General features: G+C 40.5%; 1 protein-coding gene across 12 annotated transcripts in view; it reads left to right on the forward strand.

Annotated features, from left to right (window-relative positions):
• The window catches only part of GLI3 (GLI family zinc finger 3), a 223,478-nt gene that overhangs the window by 167,415 nt on the left and 31,426 nt on the right, over nt 1-24,637 (forward strand). For 11 of the 12 annotated variants that reach the window (XM_040547619.1, XM_040547624.1, XM_040547621.1 and 8 more), the window contains 3 exons: nt 9,315-9,531; nt 10,999-11,115; nt 12,421-12,561. In XM_040547619.1, coding sequence (XP_040403553.1) covers nt 9,315-9,531; nt 10,999-11,115; nt 12,421-12,561 — 475 coding nt within the window. The remainder of the gene's footprint in view (nt 1-9,314; nt 9,532-10,998; nt 11,116-12,420; nt 12,562-24,637) is intronic. The other variant, XM_040547625.1, reaches the window with a different exon arrangement.

The raw sequence follows: 24,637 nt of genomic DNA on the forward strand, positions 1-24,637 counted from the left end.
ATAAGAAAGTGAAAGTAACTCCAGCAGAGAGCCCAAACAGTCTGACCATGAACTGTATGAAAAAAGCAAAGAGTATCCTATTATCAGGTATAAATTATCCAGTTTTTGAATTTAACAGAATGTCTTGTAGTTATAAGATAGGGAGCCCTCGTGTTCTCAGTCTTCACGTTTTTTTCAATATTTTATATATTCTTATTATGTTTCCCTGTATTAATCTCCTTTTGGAGGCAAATGATTGTTTTCAGTCTGCTCTTTGGAGAGCTCTGGCATTGTCATTTCTGCCAATACTCTCTGAAACAATCTCCCTCTACTACATGCAATAATATTACAGAAAAGGATCAGCAATTCAAACGTACTATGGTTTTCTGTATTCTGTGTCCCATTCCATTTGTCTTAATGTGGTTTTTACACAGTTTCATGTTGAGAGAATTTTCATTCCTCCTTTGAATTCTGCACTGCTCCTTGTGAGTTGGCTCAGTTGGCTTACAGACACTGTATCAATAGTTCAGACTTATCCCTTCAATATCAATATACATCTGGCTGTCAGTGTTGCCCATTCATCTAGCATACTTGACTCTAAAGATACTTCTTAGTTCTTCACCATACTGCTCAAAATAATTCTGTCAGAGGCAGCTTTTGTTTTTTCATTGCTTACATCCACTGCCAGATTGTTGACAATTACACTGAAAACCAAAAATGCCATCTGAGAATTCATATCTAACTTTTTTTTTTAACTAAAAAAGACTGCTTAATTCTTATCTTTGATTTCACTTTTAGATTGTAAGTTTTAAGTATTTATGTGTTTTGAGTATTTATTAAATGTGTGTAAAAGGTCACAATCAAATGCTGCTTGACAAAGTGAATCTTATAATGGACATGTTTAGAGCAGAATGGGTAGAACACAATATATTTGGCAATGTTTTGCAAGAAGCTTTGTTTGATAGGATGTACCAGATAGAAAATGTGTTATTTCTGTTGGAATTAAAGGTGCTTTGCCATTTTGTTATCACTCTTATTGGGGTCTAAGTGAGACACAAAGCTGACTTTGAGTGAAAGCATTTCTTGCATCAGAAAGTCTCTTGGTAATAGCATGTAGTATATTGTAAATGAAGGCATAGTTGCAGTTCAGATGGAGTCAAATTCAGACCAGGTGCAACCCCACCAAAACTGGCTCTATCGTAACTAGGCTCACATCACATATGGGCAGCACGGGGCTTTATTCTCTGTGGTCTTGCACCGTGTATAGTTAATCTACAGAAAAGAATGTAATGCCCTATCATGCCATAATAGCTTCATTTTATACTCTCTTTCAAGAAGTTTGAATGGCAGGGAAGTGCTACAAGGTGAATAAAAATGAAGTTCTTCAGTGTTACGGAAAGTTGCATCTAATTCAGGCCCTGTTGAAATGGAATTCTGCAGCTGGCCTCCTATAGAAAGCACAGACGGAATGCAGGATGGTGACGTTCAGGGAGATTGTTCTGGAGATAACCTGCATCTTGCATTGGAAAGTGGTAGGTGTTTTTCACCACACATACACATAAACACAGAATGGCAAGATCTCTGCCTTCAGAAAGCATATAATGTAAGAAGTCAAGCAAAATAAAGAAATACAGAATATACAGGTGCATGCTGCATACACATTTACATGTACAGATAAACATATATACAAGTGTGATTACATATTTACATATGTGTGCTTGTAGATGCCAGACCACAGATCCTGTAATTAAAAGGCATTTTGAAGCAACTTGCTCCAGATCAATATGGTGTTATTAGTTTAAAGTCTTTAGACAAGGCATTGGATCCAGTGCAGTATTAATAACAGGAAAGTTCTGGATGTAAGAAAACTGTGCTGGGGTTTAACACAGAGCTCACTTAATTTTCAGACCCTAAAAACAAGAATTAATTAGCACTTTCCATGTAATTAATGATACCAGCTTTAGAAACAAAAAAATGCTTAGCCATGAATTTAATTTAAAATTATGTTTACCAGAAATGTCATGGGCTTGCATGGAACAAACACCAATGAATTGTGCAAGATACTTTTAATACAAAGTCCAGTTAGGATGCTAAGGATTCCTAGACAGGAATATCACAGTTAGGAGGACAAAACTGTCAATGCTGTCTGAGCATATAAGGTTAATCAGGTTCTGTTGCTCTCTGAAACTATTCCATTTTACTCTGGCATCTGGCAATGTATTCATGAAGAAAAATTTCACCTAGCTGAGCAGATAAAACAGAATAGATAATATGGTAAGCTGAAGAGAAAGTACAAACCACAGAGACTGTTAATTTTAAACTGGTAATGGAAAAGTGAAAAAAGAGGCAACGATGCGTGTGAGTTAAATACAATTGTAAAATGATGACTATTATCTGACGGAAACTGAAAAAGTAGTATAATATATACTGTGCTGTATTAGATACAGGATACATCTCTACAAATTCAGTTAGATGACTTGTCTCTAAGTTAGTGATTTTTAATAAAATGTGTCAATATTACAAATGCAGGGGGATATTCATGAAACCTAGTCAGTTTTGAAAAATGTGTTCAATGCATTTCAAGTTTCATACCTGCCTTTGGGATCATGCCACATGTCTGGTTTCATGGTCACAGCTTTATTTTGTTTTCCTCTGTACTTAAGTGACAAGCCATAAAACCAACTGATTAATTGTCTGCATTGTCTACATCAGTGCTGCCATTTAGAAAGCAGAGAGAAAAGAACAGAATTTAAAACAAAACTCTTCTTTCTTAGTTTTAAAAATGTTGTGCATATTGTAGGCAAAATGCTTCACGCAGAGGTGCATTTCTAAAGTCTCCCATCCTGGTTTTGGTTTCCATTTTACATCTAGGATATTTCAAACAGTAAGAATCTTTTCAAATCTTTTCAAGGCTACGAGGTTCCTGAGTGTGTTGTCACTCCTGTGACCTGAACAATTTGTCAATATAAAGTTTTGTGGGTTGTTTCCATCAGGAGGAGAAGTAGATGATAGGGTTGGAAACTTCTTTTTATTTGCTCCCGTTTATTTACAAAGAAGGTACATGAGTTCCTGTTTCCGTAAACCTCAAACATCAGGAGACGGTTTTCTTACATGATGTTCCTGGCTTCGTCTCATCCAGTTCCTGTCCAAGGAGAACTCATTGGCTTTCCCTTTTCTGTATCTCTTTTCGGGTCAGGATATGAGTCTGTCCTGCTAACCATCTACAGGTTTCCACATCTGACTGTGCAGTGTTCCTGGCTGCACATTGCAGATATGCATAGTTCCATCAAAAGAGATGCATAAACTTCAGTGTTTGAAGTCAACTTACGCAGATCTGCTTAGCACCCATGGTTCATCTCCAGCCACTCTTTACTTACATCCCATGCTTTGGGCAGTGGCTCATGCAAGTCAGTTTACTGTGGGATGAATGAAGCTGCTTCTTACATTAGTCCTTTTTAAAAAAAGAGCCTCTGAGCATGTGAAAGCCATCACTGTTAATGTAATTATGATTTGTATTATGACTTAGTTCAACAACAATTTCTGTGTCTGTAGGGCCTAGGTTTTAGGACAGCACTTAAGGACTCTCTAATGTTGGTCTCATTTCAGCAGTGCTTAAGAGCTATTAGGGATGTTTTCCTGAAAAGTAGCTGGGTACATTTGTTATATGGGAAGGGTGCGTTTGCCCCTTAAGAACATTCATAAGCAATAAGGAAGGACTTTAGAAATCCAAATTAAAAACTAAAGGTGAATGCCTGACCTGCAAAGGTTAAAAACTCCATTCAATTTAGTGAGTCCAGGTACTCATGCAACATTTATTGGTGGGTTACTGCACCCTGGTTTCTCAGTTTCACTTACAATGGGTTTCATACAACTCTTAAGGGAGAGTAAGACAAAATAGTAACATCTTTACCTACTTGAGCATGAACTAGAAGAAGCCATGGCGATACCTGATGAAGGTAAGCTAATACCTGATGATCAGCTTTATTCAATATGAAGCCAATCCACTTAATAAATTACCTCTCTCTTTGTGAACTGAGATCCTTTTAGGAGTGGCTTGGATCATTTGGTTTTCCTTGTGTCAGTAGCTGATGGCAAGAACAAATGATGGAGGCTACAGAGTACGCTGAGAGCTCTGGGGCTTCTCCATGTCAGGAAGGTCCCATGTGCCCCCTTGCAGAGCAGGATGCTCCTTCCCCATGGAGTGAGCACTTGTGTTGTACTTGTGTGTATCAGATCTTGCAGAGCTGTGTGTGTTCCATGTTGTAAGAAAGGTATCTTCAACAGTTTTTGTGAGGATAGGAAAACCATCATGACACAAGGAAACTTTTGTGATACAACTCAACTATCCTCAGAGTTTTCACAAGATCAGGATCTCCTCTGCATTTTTGAGTCAGCCTGTCTGCTTAGGCACACCTATGCGATGTATAGGAAAGAAGGAATTTTTCCTGACTTTGAATTCACAGCTGTTTTGCGGTAAATTCTGCAGCTGTGACCAGAAACTGGACGACCTTGTTAGTAGGACAGCCACAAAGTAGCCACAAAGTTTGGTTTTGATTATAACGTCTGTTTTTCTTCTTCTTGAAGTCAGTTCCTTAAAATTTGATGTGCTCATGTAATTGCAATGTAGTTCACTGCCCTGCTTTACCTCCGGTGAAGGGAGTTTGAGACTTTGCAGAGGAGAAGAGAAAGACAGAGACAGACTGACAGACAGACACGGAAGCCCACAGTATGGAAAAATAAATGACATCACTGATGGGCCATTCTGTCATTAAATATGAGTTATTGAATGTTTAAGTAGAAGTATCACACATTTTTTTTCTAACCCTTACCCCCCATAAAACTCAACAACTGAAAAGATAACCTTCATGTAGTTTACTAGTGGTCTTATAAACATTCATCTTTTCCTTTTTTCCTCTCCTCCTTTGTCAAAAAAAAAAACCAACTAGTCTGTAACAGAAATACAAATCGGGTTCTCTCTAGTGGTATAGATTTTCTTTCCTAAGTAGATGGAAGAAAAACATTCATAATTCACTCACATTTCTGTGAATCCAAGATGTTTCGTAAATAACTGTTGTTTTGGAAAATATGAAAGACTGGGGCAGCCATTTTGTATTCTTTTGGCCTCTGGACTTTGAAAGTGTTGAGTACCCCATGTCTGGACTGCAGCCCCTTGAAGGTGTCTTCAAAGAAACATGTTGCAAATTGAGGCCTCCGAAGCCACTCATCACTTTTTCAAAAAATGGTTGTGGTTTTCAGTAGATGTGGACTTGTAGCTCTCAAAATCACTACTTTCAGGCCTTGTTTACCACCTCTGTGCATGAATTTTAAGCAGTCACTGAGTGACAGCATTGCCATGTAGGTGCAATTCTAAGCAAACATGGCTAGAATGGCCGGTCAAGGTCAGGTGGTGCCACAGCCCGTCCTTCTTGTTGATGCTGGCCTCCTGACCAGAAAACAACGTGGGGTTGGAGGAGCCATCAAGAGGGCACACAGCTGCCGGGCAAGGCCGAGGGATCTCCAGGGATCTCTGAGGGGAGTCTGGGCTACAGAGTTTCTGTATGCGCCTTGTATTCAAGAGTTATTAGACAAAGTACGTTAAAAACTTTGGGAAGGAAAGGAGAAATCCAGGTCTCCCTTCCCAACAGAGCGCTCTGTGCCAGCAATGTTGTAAGTTTTGATTTTTTTTTCTTCGTTTTGGCCCACAATATGAATTTTATTGTCGAGTAGCCTGAATGGTTTCTGAAAGGTAGAGAAGACCTGACACCTTCTGTTCCTTAAGATCTTTTTGATCTTTTCAGATCAGAAAAATTGGCCAAGTTGCCCAGTGACAGCATCTCGCCTAAGGGTGACATTAAACTGAGCCAGGTCATCTTGGCTTATGAAGAGCTCTCCAGAACCAGTTGGAGAGAATTATTTGAAGGCAGCTGTCTGAGATATTTAAGAAATACCCTGGTGCCTGAACTGTTATCACCATTTCTGAGTACTCTTCCTTAGATGTTCTGGCTAGTTGCTAACCTATTCCTCTGCTCCCTCGTGATCTCCTTTTTGTTTCAGTCTGGGGGCTGTGAAGTTTGGAAAGAATGTAAAGCAAGTTGCCAGACTCCATAGGAAAATCCTAGTACCTCAGTCTCAACCCTGTGCTGTTGGGTACTGGGCAAAAGAAAGATACTAAAGAAATAAGGATTCCTCCTCCTTTCCTCAGCACATCTGTGCATCTGTGTCTCAGTGCATCTGCTGCTGGTGTCATTGTTTTCCAGTAAGAGCCCCTAGCTAAGATAATGTCTGGACAAAAGTCAGAAATGCCTGGCTTAGCATCCTACTTCTGGAGGTTCCATGTGGTGTTAGAGAAGATGTAAAGAAAGAGGGCATCTCTGTGGGGTAAAATTTATCGTTTTGATGGAAGCCATGTGTATTTATGTACAAAGGAATAACAAATATACTCACTTAACTTTTAAGCGCTTGCACTGTACTGCTGTAAGGCATGTCACTGCAGGCCAGCGAGACTGTCTTCTGTATTTGTTAAAGTGGAGCCGCTCTCGTCCTTTAGTTAAAAAGGTGTTTTGCCATTGGAGGCATCATCTCTTTTTGTGTTGCTCTCTGTGGGGTAGAGAATGCAAAGCATGGATAACTGACTAAAAATACCCTGTTGGCACAGCAGTCATTTCCCATCTTTGGAGGGACAGAGGCGAGAATATTGCCAAACTCCAGTAAATATATATGAGGTACATTAAGTGCAAATTGTGTGCATACATCTTGGGGCTCCCACACTAATTTTTTGTACTCAGGGCCAAAGGTTCCTCTTCACCATCCAACTTCCTGAGTCCTTATCACTGGCACCATAACAGCCTCCTACTGAGCTAAAAATAAATTCAGATCACAGCGGTACCCTCCTGCCCCTCCTGAACTGTTTGGGAGTGATCTCCTGTGCTCTGGATAGGTTAAAAATTAATGTTAGATGCAGGTGCTCATGTATCTGTATTCACAGAGCTGATAGGCAGGATCTACACTTAAGGCAGTCATGTCCTGTGGATGAATCCTAAATTTGTCATTTTACTGTGTGGGATTTGGAGAATATTGCCAAGCTTTTGAACTGGGACTTGCAAAGCTAGGTATTGCTGTGCATGCTTAAACACCTAGAAAGCAAATAACAATAAAAGACTGTTTCTAAGAGTGTTAGGTACTTGCAGGTCCAAATGAAATGAGACCACTTATTTTTTCTTTTAAACTGATTCAGCTAAGGGGTGAAAATGTCCTAGGTACTAACTTCTTACAGAGAAATAAAATACTTCATCAAAATTGTTTGCACGTTGCATTTGTTGATCTCGGAGGATTTGATAGCATCTTCAGGATGGTGCCGTCTACTGTTTGAAGTACACAAGATTAACTCACAGTGTATGTAGCAAGATAGACGCAGGGATATAGTAAAGAGGCGTCATTTCAACCTCATGTATGACATTGTAATTGTATGTTTTTTAATGAACAGACCAGAGTAGTTACACTTAGTAATGTTTGTTACTAAAAAGGAAAATGGGTGTTAAATCATTGTATTCTTTGATGAATGGCTTGTACACTGAAGAATAAATTGAACAAACTGGCATAGAGCTCAGTGAACATGAAATCAGCTATTAGAAGAAAGCTGTGAACAAATTCTGAGCCTGATATGCATCTTTTGATTAATGTCCTATCAATCATCCATAGTGGCTACCTTAGCTAAGTCGTGCTGTAATCATTCATGGTTGCTTACAGGAACACTAGCAGGGACTATAGAGCTGCAATAACTGAATATTATTACTGATTTCTCCCTAACTCTTGCTGTGAACAATTACTGTTTTCACTCCGTTTCTGCCTCCCTTTATTAAAAAGAATACAATGCAAAATGAAAAGAGAGTTCCTCAAAGACCAGTAAAATTCTCCCAGGGTATTCTTAATGATATTCTGTCCTAAATGGGCAAACTATTGTAATGCACAGTTCTCACCAGGAATAATAGTAATGTAATCACATTGAAGCTGTCTCTTTATGGATTGGAGTCAAACAGACAAAATGTATAGTCAGATTAATGAACACAGAATTTTTGTAGAAGTATTACTTAAAATGGTTGAAATGATTTCAGCTCTTTTTGTATGACAATATTTTCAGTTAATACACTTAACAGTAACAGCAATTAAGACTCGAGACTGTAAATTTGGATTAAGTCTACGCTTTTGACATTAGAAGAAGCCTTGATTATTAAAAGGTATTATGCCTGCACCCTTCTTTTAAGACTTGATGTTTTAAATTTGTAGGGCTCTTTTGAACTGATCTTTTTTAAAGAAAAAAAAATCAATTAATACCCTGTTTCTTCCTTTTTCTTTTTGCTGTGGTTGTAAGTTATTGGAAAATGTTTACAGGAGAATCTCACATTTCTGTGTGTGAAGATTTAGCTCTGTACCATTTATTTTTTAAGTATGACACAAAGAATGCTTTGGCACTACCCACAAAAAAGGTCCTTAGATGGCAGTGTAATTTCCTCCAAAGTCACAGTAGTCTGGGAAATACAGTGAAGTAATGAAGTGATGACAGGTATTAACATGCATAATGGGCTTTAATAGACATTTAATGTTGTTTAACCGAAAGAAGAAGAAGTGCTTTCCCATTGGAATATTTCTACATTGAAACTCATTGATCACCAATTTCAGAGGGGAAAGGTTAATCCATCAGTTTCTGTAACCAAACGGCACTGATGGAAATTCTTTAGGTGACATTCTGGATGAACTGAGCTTTCCATCTTTGCAAACAAAAGAGTGATATGACAAGTACGGTGTTCAGAACACATTTAACCAATTGATTTTCTCTCCTCTTGTAATAAGATCTAGAGACATATGAAAGAGCGTAGCATGAGCCAAGATTAAAGGAACTGCTTCATACAGGCGAACATAGGGGAACTGCATTATCAATAAAAGTACTATAAAGCATGTAGGCACCCATTCTTTTTCTTTATATAAAGTTTGTTATTGCAATAAATAGCTGTTATTGAACTGCTTGCCTTTTATTTCAGTTTTTCTGAATTTTATTTTACTCAGCTTTCTGCGGTTTTGTGGTAAATGTTAGGAAAAGATGTTATGTTTTGTTATGGTCTCATTTTTGTGCTCACTAGTAAATCCAGACCAATTCTGGGTTTAAAAGCTGGATTTATCAGCCTTTGGGGCATGAGGAAAGACATGAGGGGAGGGAGGGATCTGACTTCAATTAATGTAAATATATCAAATATATTTTAAGGGTTTAATCTGTACAGTTCCATACAGTAATGACCCACCTCATTTTCCTTCCTTTTCCCTCCTTTTTCTCCCAAATTCAGCCCTGCTCTGAGTTTCACATACCCTCCTACACCAGTATCCCTCCAGCAAATGCATCAGCAAATTATAAGTCGTCAGCAAACCCTGGGTTCAGCCTTTGGACACAGCCCTCCTCTCATCCACCCTGCTCCAACTTTTCCTACCCAGAGACCTATCCCCGGCATCCCCAGTGTCCTGAACCCTGTCCAGGTCAGCTCTGGGCCTTCTGAGTCCACACAGGTGAGAGACAACAAAAGAAACCTTTGCACCCCAATAATTTAAAAATGAAAAAATGAAACAAATCACATTGTCTTGTTGGCAATTAATCACCACTGTCACGGAGACCCTTCGATAACAGTTTTCTTGCAGCTGTAGCATTTGCAGTCCCGTTATTATAAATCACAGGCATATACGCAGTGTTCCTGATTGGTAGCATGCCTTTTAGTCCTCATAAATATTTCAGTGTGCTGCAGCGGCTTCTCATTCCAACCTGTCTTTCCTGAGTCAGACAACTTAATACAGGTAGGGAGCAGAGAAGGGGAAAAAACACACTGAAACACTTAATGTTTTAAAGCTTAGCATCTTCACCTCAAAATCAGGCTGACTGGCATACCTCTGGACACAGAGTCACATTCTGCCATCCAGAATGGGTGTGAGTACAGAGCAGCTCAAAGATTGTACAGAGGTTTGAAGTTTTTTTTTTTGTTGTTGTTGTTTTTTTTCCTCTGCTTTATGCAAAATTGGACTTAGTGGGTTGGAATTAGTCATTTCAGTGAGCAAAGCTGTGTTCTCAAAAGCTGGAGATGTGCAGCAGGGAATCAGGCCCATAATGTGCATGGTTCTTGTTTTGTTTTTTTATTAACTCATGTGGTTTGTTTCCAGATGACTTGGGATAGGTTATTTATCAGTCTGGGAGCTGTTTATCTTCTGGCTAGCTTTTACAAATGCAGAAGCAGAATATACTGCTGTGGGAAGCATATTGATTTTTTGTGGGGTCTGTGCAAGTTCAGATATCTCTAAAAGATCTCTGGATTTCTACAAGATCCATTTGCAGGTGTAGATAACGGTGTTCAGTCCAGCACAGCAAGAGGAAAAACAAGATTCCGGCCTGTTTATGTCAGTGTTAGTTTTGCTGTTGACTTTACAGAATCCAGGACTTTATCTAGGATTTTTCAGCAGAGGTATTCACGCTTGTGTTCAATTTTCCTCCCTATCCATCATTGTAAGGGAACACAATAAAAGAGCTGAGATGTTGCATACAGACATAAAGTGGGGAAACTTTTCCTCCAAGTGTAAAAAAAATCATCTTCTCATGTTTATTCTAACTAGTACATAGTGATTTTGCTTTTCAAAGTTGCCTTTCTGAAGTCATCATTATGTGGAAAATCAAGTCCTTCCTACCCCTCCCTGGCCTGACAAAAACAGCATTGGTTTGTAGCAAGGAATTACATCAAATGCTCTCCTTCCTGTTCCCTCCCTGCTCCATTACAAGGTTGAGTGATGCAGCTCTTCCACAAGTTAATGCTATGTAATTGAAACACAATGTAATTGCATATCCAATATAATTAACAGTGTAGCTTCTCCAAATAAAGTTGCTGAGCAGATGCTGCATATTTCTGTTGGGAGCTACATATTTATCACAGTCTAATTTTGTCTTTTTTGGGGAAAAAAAAAAACAAAAAACAAAAAACAAACAACTGCCTGCAGCAGAACAAACCCACAAGTGAGTCTGCAGTGAGCAGCACTGGAGATCCAATGCACAACAAGCGCTCCAAGATAAAGCCCGATGAGGACCTCCCCAGCCCGGGCGCAGGAAGCATGCAGGTATGGCCTTCAGCTTACAGTCATAAGCCTTTTTTCTCACTGCTGGAGGGAAAACACACCTTTCCCATGTTTTTAGCACTCCTGCCCCCTTAAAAGCCTTTATCTCGTACACACACAGCTCATGGTAGCGAGGGACTGAGTACAGGATTTAACCTGAGCAGCAAGGCCTTACTTTGCTACAGAATGAGGGCAGAGAGGAAGGAGGCTGAGGGAGAAACACCTCTGTTGGTTCACTGAGTGCTCCACCCACTGTTCTCAACAGAAAAGAGAACCAAAGACATTTGTGTCTTTGTTCAGGATGGGTTTTCCATTCGGCAAAAATATTTATGCCACATGGACTTTTAACAGATCTTAGCACTGAGCTGCTTTGAGGTCTAGTTGTTGGCCTGCAGTCTCGCTTGCTGCACTTTCCTTCCTGGTTGATCCCGCTGGTTTTAGTAAAGTGACTCGTGATTTACAGTGACGAAAGGCAGGTCAGTGAATCAGTGACTTGATCTTGTGAGAGAATCCATGAAAAGATATAAAACAAGATCCATCTAAATCCCTCAGCAGGGTTGAAATGGAGAAATAGCATGAGTTCATAATCCGAACCGAATGTTTACGTCAACGTCGTACTCTCACCCTGAGCCAGCACAAGCTGGGAGAAGCATTCACTTTGAGGAACTGAAGGTGGAGAATCAAAAACCAAAATTAAATGCTGTCTTTCCCTGCTTACCCCTTTTATGCACATATCATGGACAAGAAAGGACTGACAAGAGGCCTGAAAATTACAAGTCTGTCCTTGGAAAGACTTTTATGTGCAAAACTGTCACTGGATTAGCAATGCAAACACATTTTGGATAACTGGTGATGCGATTTATGTCCAACTGTAGTAGTAAAGACAAATTCCAGTTAATTCAACTATATTGAATAATGTCTTTTTCACTACTACTACTTCTGTATAATTAGGACAAGTGTGCAAATAAAGAGCTGCATAAATACAGGGAAAAGGAAGCGGAAGCGGGCCTTTACAATTTGATTTTAACTGACATGTGAATGGATTTTATTTTTTAGAAATTCTCTGCAGTGAATACTTCTGGGGAAGAAAAATACATTTTACACATATAGCTGGCACATGGTTTTGGTTTACCAGGCCTGTTTTGAGCTATTATATTTCATAGACCAGAATAACAGAGTGAACTGAGGGTATAATAATGTTTCCCCCCTACTCTGTCCTTCTTTCAATGCTGAAGTAATTCACTTCTCCTCCTCCATTTCAGAATTTCCTCTCTCCTCTCCTCACGCCTGTTTTTTTCTTCTCTCCAGGAACAGCCAGAAGGAATGACCCTGGTAAAGGAGGAAGGGGACAAAGATGAAAGCAAACAGGAGCCTGAAGTGGTCTATGAGACAAACTGCCATTGGGAAGGCTGTTCCCGGGAGTTTGACACGCAGGAACAGCTAGTGCATGTAAGTTAATGGTATTCAGGAACCGGGTTTTAAAACTATGTGACCTTTTTCATGGGGGTCAGGTTCTCTGACCCTGTGTTGAGTCAAGTTTCTTAGCTAACAGCGCTGCAAACTGGAGAGGGGTTTATGAGTTTCTGAGAATAAAGAAAACTCTGAGCCACAGTGCTTGACCTGTTCAGTCAGCTAAAGCTTAGTGTAAAATTCAATAAAGTCTTCAATAGAGATTGTAATGGCTCTGATCCTGTAAGCCAGCAAACGCTATTTTGAGTTAGAGACTTTGATAGTTATTGAGTAATAGTAAGCTGGACATGAATTATTATTAACCTTTAGCCAAGTTTGATTTTTTTCCCCAAAAGGGACTGTAACAGTAGAAATGGGCAAGGGGAGTTCTTCCCCTTCCCTAAGGGTTTGCAGCTTTTTTGTATCAATTTACTGTTGTGTGAAAACTGAAGTGGATTATTTGGCTAAATACATAGAGACAGAGTTAGTTCAGTCCTTTTAGCAAAAGCAAACTGTAGGGTTCACTATTTATGCAAACATATTAGCTGTATCTGTCTCATTTTTTCTTCTCCTCCATTTGCTGAAGGAAATTATTACTATTTTTTAATATTGTAAACTAGAAAAAGAACCACCAAAATTCAGAATGTAACCTACCAAGTACAACACCCCCCACCATTTCCAACCACTTAGATAGTAGCACCTCTTAAATGTCATTGAGCTTATCTAAATACTCTGAAAAAAAATGAATTCATAGTACACATTAGAGAGGACCCTCTTCAGCAAATTGTCAGTGTGTCAGAATCATACTTATTGTAGAAAAATGTTTAATACTTTCCTGGAGATCTTGCAAAATCTATTACATAATATGGCCAATAGTACTGAAATAACATGTTGAAAAATGTACTTTTCCCCACAAATTGAAAAAAAAATAAAAATCAACCACCATATATTTCCAAACACTATGCAAAATGGTAAATTGATGCTGCAAAGCTGACTTCAGTAAATCAATGCCAGCTTTCACTTGCTGGCGTGTGACAGACTGGTGGTGATGGAAATTATTCATCAAGTATTCAGTTTCTTATTTTTTATTATTGGTAGTAGTAGTAGCAGTAGTGACAGTAACAATAACAGTAATAATAAAGTAAAGAATATCATGAACTGAACTAATGGCAAATATGTGACCTTTTGGGGAGAGTTCTTTAGACACTTTTTGTGCAAAAAGTATCCTAACATTTTGATAGGACAAAATGTGAGGAGAGAGCCTTTTAATGTTTTAATATCTTATTGGGAAGAAATTCTGTATGAAAGGCTGCTGCAAAGGGTTGGACACATTTGAAAGATCAAGTGTCAGTCTTGCAATTGATTCTATGCAAACAGACTGATTGACATCATCTGGTGCTCTGCACAGGCATGATCTTTATATCTGCTCATAATTGTAAGGCTAAGGCTTTATGATGCCTGGAAAACCGTTCTTAATATTCAGAAATGATCCCAGCAATGATGATAAATAATTTACACCAAAATATATGAAATAAAAGAGAAATTCAGAATAAAGGTGCCCTTGGAAATGAAAAAAAAAAGAAGAGGATTTTTTGAAGTTGCAGATACAAAATTTAATTGAATTCCACTGTGCCTGTTACCTAATAGCTAATGCTTTATAGCTGCAGGTGAATTAAAGTGGGATTGTTATTTTAAAAAAAATGAATTTGTTGTTTCTAGTGTGTTTTCATAGCAAATCTGGCAGTATTATAAAGATTAACAGCAAGAATTCTCTGAAAAAAATGTATTCCTTATGGTTTTGCATGATGGCAACATCTGAAAAGGGTTTCTCCAGCCATAAACACAGCCAGAGGAAAAAACAAAACAAAACCAAAAAACAGGTTTCTGTGATACAAGGAGTTCTTTTTGGCAGGGCTCAAGATTTACATATGTTATGGCATTTAAGATTATGAGGCACAACTCCCGACTCGAGACCCTGAAGACAATAGGATCATCATCCTGATCGCAGCCATCACGTTCAAGTAGCTCACATCACACTGCCAGAGTCAGCGTGACTCAGTGATGGGGCCCTGCTTTGTGATTTCTTTTGCTGCTCTGGCAGCAGCCTGCTGTGTGGACTTGAGTGAGTTATTTCTGTCCAGAATTGCAAAAGGGCTTGAGACATCTAACTATTTGAAAGGCTGGCCCTGCTCTGTCTCCCTTACGTTTTGTCAGCCCTTGATTGTCGCAGCCCCTTGATGCACACCTGCAGCAGTGCTGGAAATGAAGTCCGGATCTCGGTAGGGCTTCATGACAGAGCAGTCCCAGCTTTGCTTAAGTGTGCGGCTCTGGAAGAAAGTGTTAAGTCCCCGAGCAGCGGTTCAGTCCTTGAAAATCTCCCCACTGCTGTGGCTCATGGCTTTGTACCCAAGTACTTGTGGGTAAATATGAGCAGATGCAAATAGCCATGGCTGAGCTTCTGACTTGGTGTATGCACGTGTGCACCTGTGTTAGGCACAGAGAATGTGCCTCTGGCATGAGTACATCCTTACTCAGTAATATTTACACTGCAGTAGCAGGTGGAGGCCTCGTCAAGCCCAGAGTCCTGTGGTACTAGATGCTGCTCAAATGCAAGGGAAGGAATGGCCTGGATGTGGGCATTGGGTTGTCTTCACACTGTGACTCCAGGGACATGTACGTCAGCCTCTTCAGTGCTGACTGGAGGTACCTGAGCTGGCTTGTGTACAGGTAGGCCTGTAGCTAGGATTGTGCTATGCTTCCCAGCAGGTTCAAGGCTTTGCAGGATAATAGGTATCAACCTTCACATCTTGCAGCAGGGCTCTTCTGTGTTGCCCCTGTGGGTGCTTCCTGGCCTGCTGGTAGACTTGGCAGAGCATCAGGTAGTTGCTCCAGCCGAGACTGAAGTGAGGTTTGAAGTAGGATGTTGGACTGCCACCTGGAACATCAAAAACATGGGTAACTTTCCTGTTTTGTTAATTTTACTGAGGGGTAGTAATCACCAAGACAGGGGCACGTGGAATAGATGAAGGTAATAAAAGGCTTAAATTGCCCTGGCAAGACTCATTCAGATGACATCTGTCAGCATCCCTGTTTTCCCTGACAGTCAGTGGGGATGGTCTGTGTGAGAAGAGCTACAGACACGTGCTCAGAAGTTGGGTGGCTACCTGCATGTGATGTCATATCGTGTACCTTCTTGACTAACAGTAGTCAAGTGAACTGCATAGTGAAACTGAGAGTAAGCTATGTAGACCTTTACGAAGGATTGCAAGAAAACCCTGTCCTGTCACCCACTCCAAAATTCGTATATTTTACTTGGAGGTATTCACAGCATCCTTTCACCTGTACAACTGTAGCTCTCTAAGCCAGTTCACTGAGCTTTGGAAGTTTGGCTGGGAAAAGAAAAAAATGTAAAATGCAGTAAAATGTAAGGTCATTTTAAATGTTAAAATGTAAGGTCATTTTTTTCAGAAAAAGACTTTAAAAGCATTCCTGTACATCCTGATAAGGCTGAGTTTTCGGGATTTGCATGGGCTAGTAGTTTTACAATGAATTTTTTTTTCTCCCTTTTTTCAGGGGAATAAGGCTACTCTTTATGGCCATGCACATTTAATAAGGAATCAGACCCAAAACCTCCAATGGTGCAGAACAGACTGTTGTTGCCCAAGCTTTGTTTCCGAAAATTTTAGAGGAACTGCAGTGTTTAGGGAAAAGATGGAAGGCTGTTGCTAGCTGTTTTTGTTTGTTTGTTTGTTTGTTTGTTTGTTTGCTAAAGGGTTGGGTACATTAGAATGAATTCCAGTCCCGCTAGGTAGAGTGGACCTTAGGACATCTTTTCCACAACACACAGAGCAAACAGCTCACATTATAGATATTGTTACTCCCATCATGTACAGAATGAATCCACAAGTACATACACGTGTATTTTGAAAGAAGTAAATGTGGGTTTGCTCGTGTATACTCCAGTTTTTCTGTCACATGAGGATAGCATTATTACCTTTCCGAAAATTGTAGAACCTGATTTACTCTGAAATCAAGAATAGGTGAATCAGATTCTAGCCACGTCTGCATTGTGTAGTGATGTGTGATATGGCATATATGAACAGTAAATACAAACATACTTGTGTTTGAATATGTAGTACAGATTTACAGCAGAAATTGCGGTCTTGGGCACAATGGTCAGCATACACTGGCATTTTTCTGCTTTATTTTCTGTAGTGAATTCCTGCTGTTATTAGTGTAAAATGTGGGCGCTAGTGATAGTGTGTTTAGGCCCCAAGAGACAATGTTTTCTGACTGAATTTATGAACAGAACCTGGGCTGCTATGAATAAATAACTAAAAAGCTACATAAAAGAATTGTTATTGACCCACCCAGAAGGCTTTGACATCGTAATGATTTTGGTGTGGGAGCTCTTATTTTCAAGCGATATGTGCCACTTAGAATTCAGCGTGGTTAAATTTTCATGATACATACACCAAAAGGCAAGGTGTTAAACCATTCACATGCTCTGCCTTATTTATAGCACCCATCCATCCTTTTTTTTTTTTCCCCCTCTCTTACAGTTAATAGAAAGATTCATGATTCTTCATGGTTGTCTATCTAGTGTCTGACAGTACCGACTGCCCTGCTAAAGCAAGTCACTATCTATAATTGATATCCTTCTATGGAATAGGGCACCGGCTGCAATTGAAGGGTTTTGCTGAAAGCTCTTAAATCCTGACAAGTTCTGCCCTTGTTCTGGTTCAGTCGCTGAGCTGCACAGCTGGGATCCCAGGGTTATTTGAACTTGGTGCAAAAGGGGTGCGTGTGTTTCACATTAGCAAATCACAAAGTCGGAGAGCAGCATTAGAGCCGCTGCTGTGGTCGCCTGCCAGGTAGTCTTATTTACATTGCATTGCGCTTCTGTGAAGATTGCTCACGTTACCATTTGAACATGTGTGTTATGGATTTCTTTCTTTCCCTTCTCCTTATTAAAAAAAAAAAATCTTATTTATTTTAAAGCCTCAGATTGCTGCTGGGGTCTTTATCATTCAGCTGTTTAATTAATTTCTCTGCCCAGCGAGATATTATAATTGGGCTTAGCTGAGCTCAAGTTTGTTTTAAACATGTGATAAATGCACTTGGGCGCCCAGAAGCTAATAAGATATTGTATATTTTTATAAATCTGCTTTTTGTTGCAGTTTGTCTTCTTTTTTTCCCCCCAGAAATCAGTTTAAGAATAAAATATTGCAAAAGGGTTAGACACTAAAGATAAAAGTTTGTTTAAGAAAATTATCCTTCAAGGAAATGACTGAAGTTATTGTTAAATATTAATACAATGGCAATCAGAAAAATGCAGTCTTGCCTATTTCTCATCCCCCTTGCTGTGTAGCCTTGATGATAATTATTTTTTTATTCAAAAACATGCTTGAAGAACTGCAGAGCTATTTTTTGTTAGTGTTTTCTCCTTAATTGTGCAGCAATAAAATTTTCTCGTTGTTATATTTGATTAGATGAGATCAAAAAGCCCTAAACTGACAGCGATGGCTCACACTCAGAATTTCATTTGCTGAGGTCTTCCTGCCTTTCTTCCAAGCCCTGGTGACTGAAGCACTCCCCTGGCAATCCCCGGGGCAGTCACTCTTAATGCTCTGCCAAGCTCTCTTACTGCACCTCACTCAAAAGGAAAGTTTCTTGTGTTTCTCAGGTACCCATATGTTGCCAAGGTAGTCGCAGTGTGCTGAAGATACCCAGAAGAACCATTTTGTGAGGTTCCCTGAGCTGAGTTTCTGAAGGTTTTTGCCCTCTGCTCCTCCATAAAGCCTGGGCTGTATCCACAGACTAGCTCAGCTCAGGTTTTCATAGTATCATAACATGGTATGGGCTGGAAGGGACCTTAAAGATCACCTTGTTCCAAGCCCCCTGCCATGGGCAGGGACACCTCCCACCAGACCAGGTTGCCCAAGGCCCCATCCAGCCTGGCCTTGAACACTTCCAGGGATGGGGCATCCGCAGCTTCTCTGGGCAGCCTGTGCCAGTGCCTTACTACCCTCTCAGTGAAGAATTTCCTCCTAACATCTAATCTAAATCTCCCCTCTTTTAGTTTAAAACCATTTCCCCTGTCCTGTCATTATCTGACTGAGCAAAATTTGATCTCCATCTTTTTTTATAAGTTTTGCAGCATCTGCAGTGATTTGGGGTGCCTTCATCACCTCAAAACACTGAAAAACTTGTTTTACTGGGAGATGGGGAGCACACTGCTCTCTGAGGGACCAAACCCTTTAGGAGCAGGTCATTTGGGACACCCAGAGACAGGGACACCTAAAGTCGATAGACTTTTGAAGCTCTCCCTCCCTCTTACTGCTCTTGGCCTATGGCTTCTTCTCAGCTCCTCAGTCATCGGAGAAGAGCAGGTAAGGACTGGAGGGAGTTTCATCTCTCTACACTAAAAAGGATCCAACTGCAATAAGTGAATAAGCCACTCCTTGAGATGAGAGCAGTTCCCCTGAGTAACAGCTGCAGTGACAGAGCCGTAAATGAACGGGAGAGTCACGCTTTGCCTACCCCTGAGCTGACAATGATGTGGTGCCGTTCACATTTGTGTGGGCAGGCATCTACACCTTGAAGTAGGCAATTAAAAAACAGCTGCCCCAGCAGGCAGATTATGCTCGGTGCATTAGCTATTTCTTTTCTCTTGGCTCTGGAGGCATGCTTGCAACTCCCCATGGTACAGGTGAGGTCCCAGCCCCTTCACAATCCAAAAGGATGTGGTGGCACTACGTGCATGTGAATATGTGCAGGGATTTATTATTATTATTATTATTATTATTATTATTATACTTTGCAGAGGCTGTTTTCAGTGCATTTCCATTATGATTTTATTTGGTCCTAGTGCAGTAACACAGAAATGCTTCATCCCGTTCAGAGTCTCATTGTGTGTGACAATGGCAGCCACTGCTCTGAAAGGTTTAGAAATGTTTCCTTTAAATTGAAAAGAGTGAGGAATAGATAAGGACATGAAATCCACTATAGTAATCTTTTTTTTTTTTTTTTTTCTGATAGAGGGAGAATGTTTTACGTACAACAGCAAAGGTATTTTTTTTATTTGTTTTGTTTTTTTCATGGTGGTTTTATTCTATTTCATCTTATTTTATTTTTTGCTCTGCGGAGTCTGGACTCTGCCCTGTATTTGGAGAAGCAATGCTGTGTGCAAAAGAAAACGTTCTTCAAGTGATAGAAGCCCAGGGCTTGGACTGAAGGCTGGGACAATTTTGGGAAGGCAGGGAGCTGCTTTAGAGGCAAGCAAATACCATGCAAAGTTTTTCTTCAGCTTGTGCATCCCCTCAGTGTATTGGATCTTTGTAGCTCTGAGGGAGGAAGGGAGAGGAGAGAGAGGGAGAAGAGATTATACAGCAAAAGTAAATAATTGTGAGAAAGATCTGTACAGAAGTTTGGAGTGAATGTTTAGTGTTTAGATTTCAAAATCTCCTCCTCGCTGTCCATTTAAAGGTGAAGTTGTAATTAAGACGCCACCTTACTGTGCTAGGTTATAGGCAGCTGAACCTGCAGCTTTAAAATGCGCCAGAACAGTGGCATTGTTTGTGGCCCAGCAGTTCATTACATCCCATCCCAAAGCTAATAAAGCTGATCTCTGCCCCTAAGTGCATGTTCACTCTCTCTTGGTTTCCACAGGGGTATCTAACACAGACTTGTTTTCCTGAAGTACGTCTTTTAACCCCCTATCAGAGGTAACCATGTCAGTGCCAGGGGGTTTTAAGGTTAAGTAACCACAGACCGACCTCGCTGCTGTTTTCTCTGTGCTCTGTGGAGCACCAGCAGCCTCCAGGGTCCAGCACAGTTCCCGCTTGCCTTCTCACCACAGCCCTGCTCCGCACCACCACCGTGATGCCCTCTGCCTTCCAGCAGTGCTAAAAGCCAGCACTGCTGCTTTGTGAAGGGATCTCATTTACTCAGGGCTTGACCTGAAGGCCAGCTGTGCTTTGGCTGGGGTCCTCTCAAGCACTCCAGCATCAGCAGTTCCCCTACCTAGAGTCTGGCTTTTGATGAATCACAGAGGAGAAGGAAAAAAAAAAGTGGGGATTTTTTTTGATAGAGAAAGGTTTACAAAAAAATAAATCCACCCTAATCTGTGAAGTATTAAGAGGGGATTTAGAGTGAGAAATGTAATCATTTTTTTATATTTTAATTCCTCTGTAATTAGCATTTCTTTCACAGCATTAGGAAAACTTGTTGTTACTCTGCTGCTGCTATGGCTACTGTTCATGTGAATTGCCAAAGTCATTGCCTCTGAATTGGTGTCCCTGAAAGAGATTGCTAAACTATGCTATGTAGTTGAAGTAGCACTTCCTTCTGGCTGCTGTGGGTAGGGACTGAGCAGTGCTCCTCCTGTGCCCGGAGAAATTACTCTAGCCTTTTAGATTGAAATCAGAACAAGTGGGCACTTTAATGCGAAGGCCACGCATGACAGTGAGCAAGGCTTGGCGGCTCTGTGTGGTTTTAGTCACAAAACACTTTTCAGATGGTTTGTGGACATACGCATTTATTTAGTGTTTATTTGCCCTGACAGCTGAGCTAGTGAGCTCTTCCAGGTTAGTGATGTTTCATGGGTGGCTCCCAGTTTTTTGGGGAAGTGTAGGATAAGAAGCTGGCAGTCAAGTCCCAAGGGAGGCCATGCTGCCTGAGTGATGAAGGCATAGACAGAAGTAAAGCTGCAAAGTGAGCTGGCTCTTCAGCTCTTGACTCTGGTTGGCATATTGTGTAGAAGAGAGAAAACAGAAATCGCTGCCTGCTGCTTTTGCTGCCTGGGCGTTGCAGGGAAGGTTGGACTTGTGCATTGACGGATACCATTCAGCCCTGTCCAAAGGGCCAAGGTAAAGGATGTTTCCCTGGACAGAGCTGCCATTTCTGTGCAGGTTTTTCCTGCTGTGCTTCTGCTGACCAAGTGATTTGCTGTTATGTAGCTTGTCTTATGATGGTGAACCAGTGGAACATCTACAGCAAGCTTCCTGGAGGCCTCTGTTCTGCATGATGTGTTTCTGCACTGCTTTTGTCACCCACCTCAAGAAGAGTAGGATTTTATCTTCCTGTCTTCCAATCTTTGTCACAAGTCCCATGTTCTCCCCTCTTAGCTGCCCTTATTGTACCCAAAATGTTTTGCTCATAGAAACGTGGTGCCTGGAAGAACTGAAATCCATGAGTGTAGGCCCAGCCATTGCATGTGGAAGCTATTGCACGTGGATGTGCTTTCTCACGGACAGAAGTGGCAGATAGGCATGTACAACTGAAGGCAGGGATGGGCAATCTGCATACGGGCTCAAGTGTGGATTCTGCATTTGGTTTTGAGGGCTGGGCTGTGTGCATTGATTTTTGCAGCCTCTTTTGCTTGTGTAACCTCTTAATAGTGGAAAAAAAAAAAAAAAGAGAGAGCATGCAAGCCTTTTATCATGGTTAACCAAATTTAATGTTTTTCAGTGGTCAAACTTTCATGTGAGCGTGACTTTTCTTCAAGGTGCCTAATCTATAAAATGAATGGGTGGTGTTGGTCAGGAGTGGGTCCTCTGGTGGCTTGCACTGTAGGTATGAGGTCTGTCTATGCCATTCTTGCGTGTATCACAGGGCTGAGATGCTGCAGTTCTCTGTGAGATAAAGTAGTCAAGCTGAAAATGAAACAAAGCTCTAACTGTATCCCTCCTTGTGTTTAGCAGAGATAAACTACAGTGGAGTCTCAGTGCTGCTCCGTTTGGCTTCTGGCAGCAGCTTTAATTGGTAAAATGCAGATTTTTTTTTTGATCAAGAGAGGATTATTCTTGTTATCAGTCTGGAGCATCTTATTTCAAGATGAAAAGACTTAGCTGAATTACAGATGCCAACATTTTTACAAAGCACTTTGGCGATTGACATCTCAAAGAGAAAGTATGATTTATTAGCCTATAATGGCTAACACTGAGCACTGGGCTAGGTCCCACTGATTTGTAAAATTGCTTAATATGAATTGCCTTTTTGTGTAATTCAAGCCCCAGGTTTTTCAAATAAACTTAGAATATAAATTGTATGAAATGTTACATACCTGGAAAGGGAAAAGAGGAATGGAGGTGTAGCTAAAAAGAAAAGAAAAAGAGAAAAGAAAGAAAAGGAGGGAAGGAAGGAAAGAAAGAAGACGAAAAAAGAGAGAAAGAAAGAAAAAGAAAGACTTACTTCTAAATCCGTCTTGGTGATGCTTTTTTACAGTAGTTTGGTTGATATGTTGGCAGGGTAAAGATTAATAACAAGCCTTGTCGCTATCAGTACCTGCTTGTCGATTCTCTGTAACAGGGCTGTCTGTTCAGCATGGAAATTATTGATTAAATAAAAATTGCTATTAGATTGTGATGTGATCCATAATCACAAACAATGGTGGACATTCCTCTTTCAGATCCCAAGCCATGCATCAAGTTTTTCCTTGCAGTAATTTATATTGTGCTGACACTCACACCCATTAGGCTTTTATCCTTTCCTACATGTGTCAAGAAAGCACTAAAAGAAAGAACAGCAGCAGCACAGCGGCAGGTAGGAACTCTCTAAATTTTCCGAGAGAAGCACAGCGTAGCTAAGCCCATCCTTCGCTCTTAGTTAGCACCTTACCCCAGCAGTGGGCAACATCCCTTGAATTCAGGGACCTTTTTCTGAGTGTTTTCAGTGACAGCAAGAGCTTGCTCCACAAGTATTTGTACCTAAAATGCTCACTGCCTGGTTTTGCAGTTAATCCCTTGGCAGTGGTTTTATTTATGATCCTTGTTTAAGGTGCATATATGTCAGGATGATGTGGAAGTGGGGTGCATCCAGAGAGATCAAATACTTTTTGTTTTTTTAAATATTCTGGAGTGTGAAGGACAAATGAGTTTCTGGTATTTATTTAGTTCTGATGCTTCCTAATTTGAGGAATTCAGGATCAGAGTGCTTCATTTAAGACTGCATCAGTTTAGGCCAAGTTAATTAAAAAGATAGTATCTCACTCTTCTTTTCCCAGCACATGTGAGCACAGTACCAACTTTCTGCCTCCTGTGAGAGACTTTGTCTCAAACTAGTGGAAACTTAGTCAAGATTTTTTCCAGAGTTTGGCCATTTATAGGAATTACACCCACACAGCTTCTCTATCACTTTTTCTCAAAAGACCTTAAAAATATATGCATCAAAACTGGCCAAACCTATCTTGCCTGGCTACGAGGGAGAGGCATTTCTGTAGCTCTGAACTGCAGATTGCTGGTAGTTCCTATCAGCACTAGGCAGAATTGCTAAAAGAGTTTTGTACCTCCGTACAAGAGCTGAGAATATAGCAGTTTAAAATATTATGGGTACATGGTATTGTTTTTTTTTTTTTGTTACTGAAATTTTTCTTAAAGTTAGTAGAGTTAAGGCTTTATCCCTTAAACTGTTGTCAGTGCTAATTATTATACTATGTAGATATCTGTATTTTGCTAGTGTTGAGACAACTTTTGCACATCTTTCTTGTGGCTAAAGCATTTCTAATACTGCCACAGATACCCAAGAAAATCCTACCTGCAGTATTTGACAGTTTGCCACATTACACTCAGCTTAAAGAGCGTTTAACAATGAGCTTAGATTGCTTCATTATGCAGGGCACATACAAAGTTTTCAGGCTTGGCCACTGTCACTTAAATCAAGAGACCACTTCATTCTGCAAAGCTGGAGCATGTGCCTTGCACACCTCGCCTCCGGTGCAGCCACTTTCTCCGTGTGGATCAGAGCCAAGGGATTACCAGCCAGGAAATTAATTGCCAAGGGGATTCCGACACTTACGGTTAGTAAAAAAAGCCTGAACAAAGAAGTGTGGTTTATATCACACTCTGAAGGCGCCAGGCGCTAGCTCAGATAGTTTTTGGATGAGGGAGAGTTGCAAAGATGCAGGCTTCTCGCTGAGGCTGCCCTTTGGTTTTCTCCTGCAGACTTGGGGGCTTGACTGTCAGTGCAGGTCTTCCCCTTCAAATGGTGCCACAGTGGTACACAGAAGATGAGATGAATCTTTGAGATAAACCAGGCTGTTTAGGATTGATTTTTAGTTACCAGAAGCACCTGTAAG

Source organism: Cygnus olor, chromosome 2, assembly GCF_009769625.2.
Source record: "Cygnus olor isolate bCygOlo1 chromosome 2, bCygOlo1.pri.v2, whole genome shotgun sequence".
Taxonomy (NCBI): Eukaryota; Metazoa; Chordata; class Aves; order Anseriformes; family Anatidae; genus Cygnus; species Cygnus olor.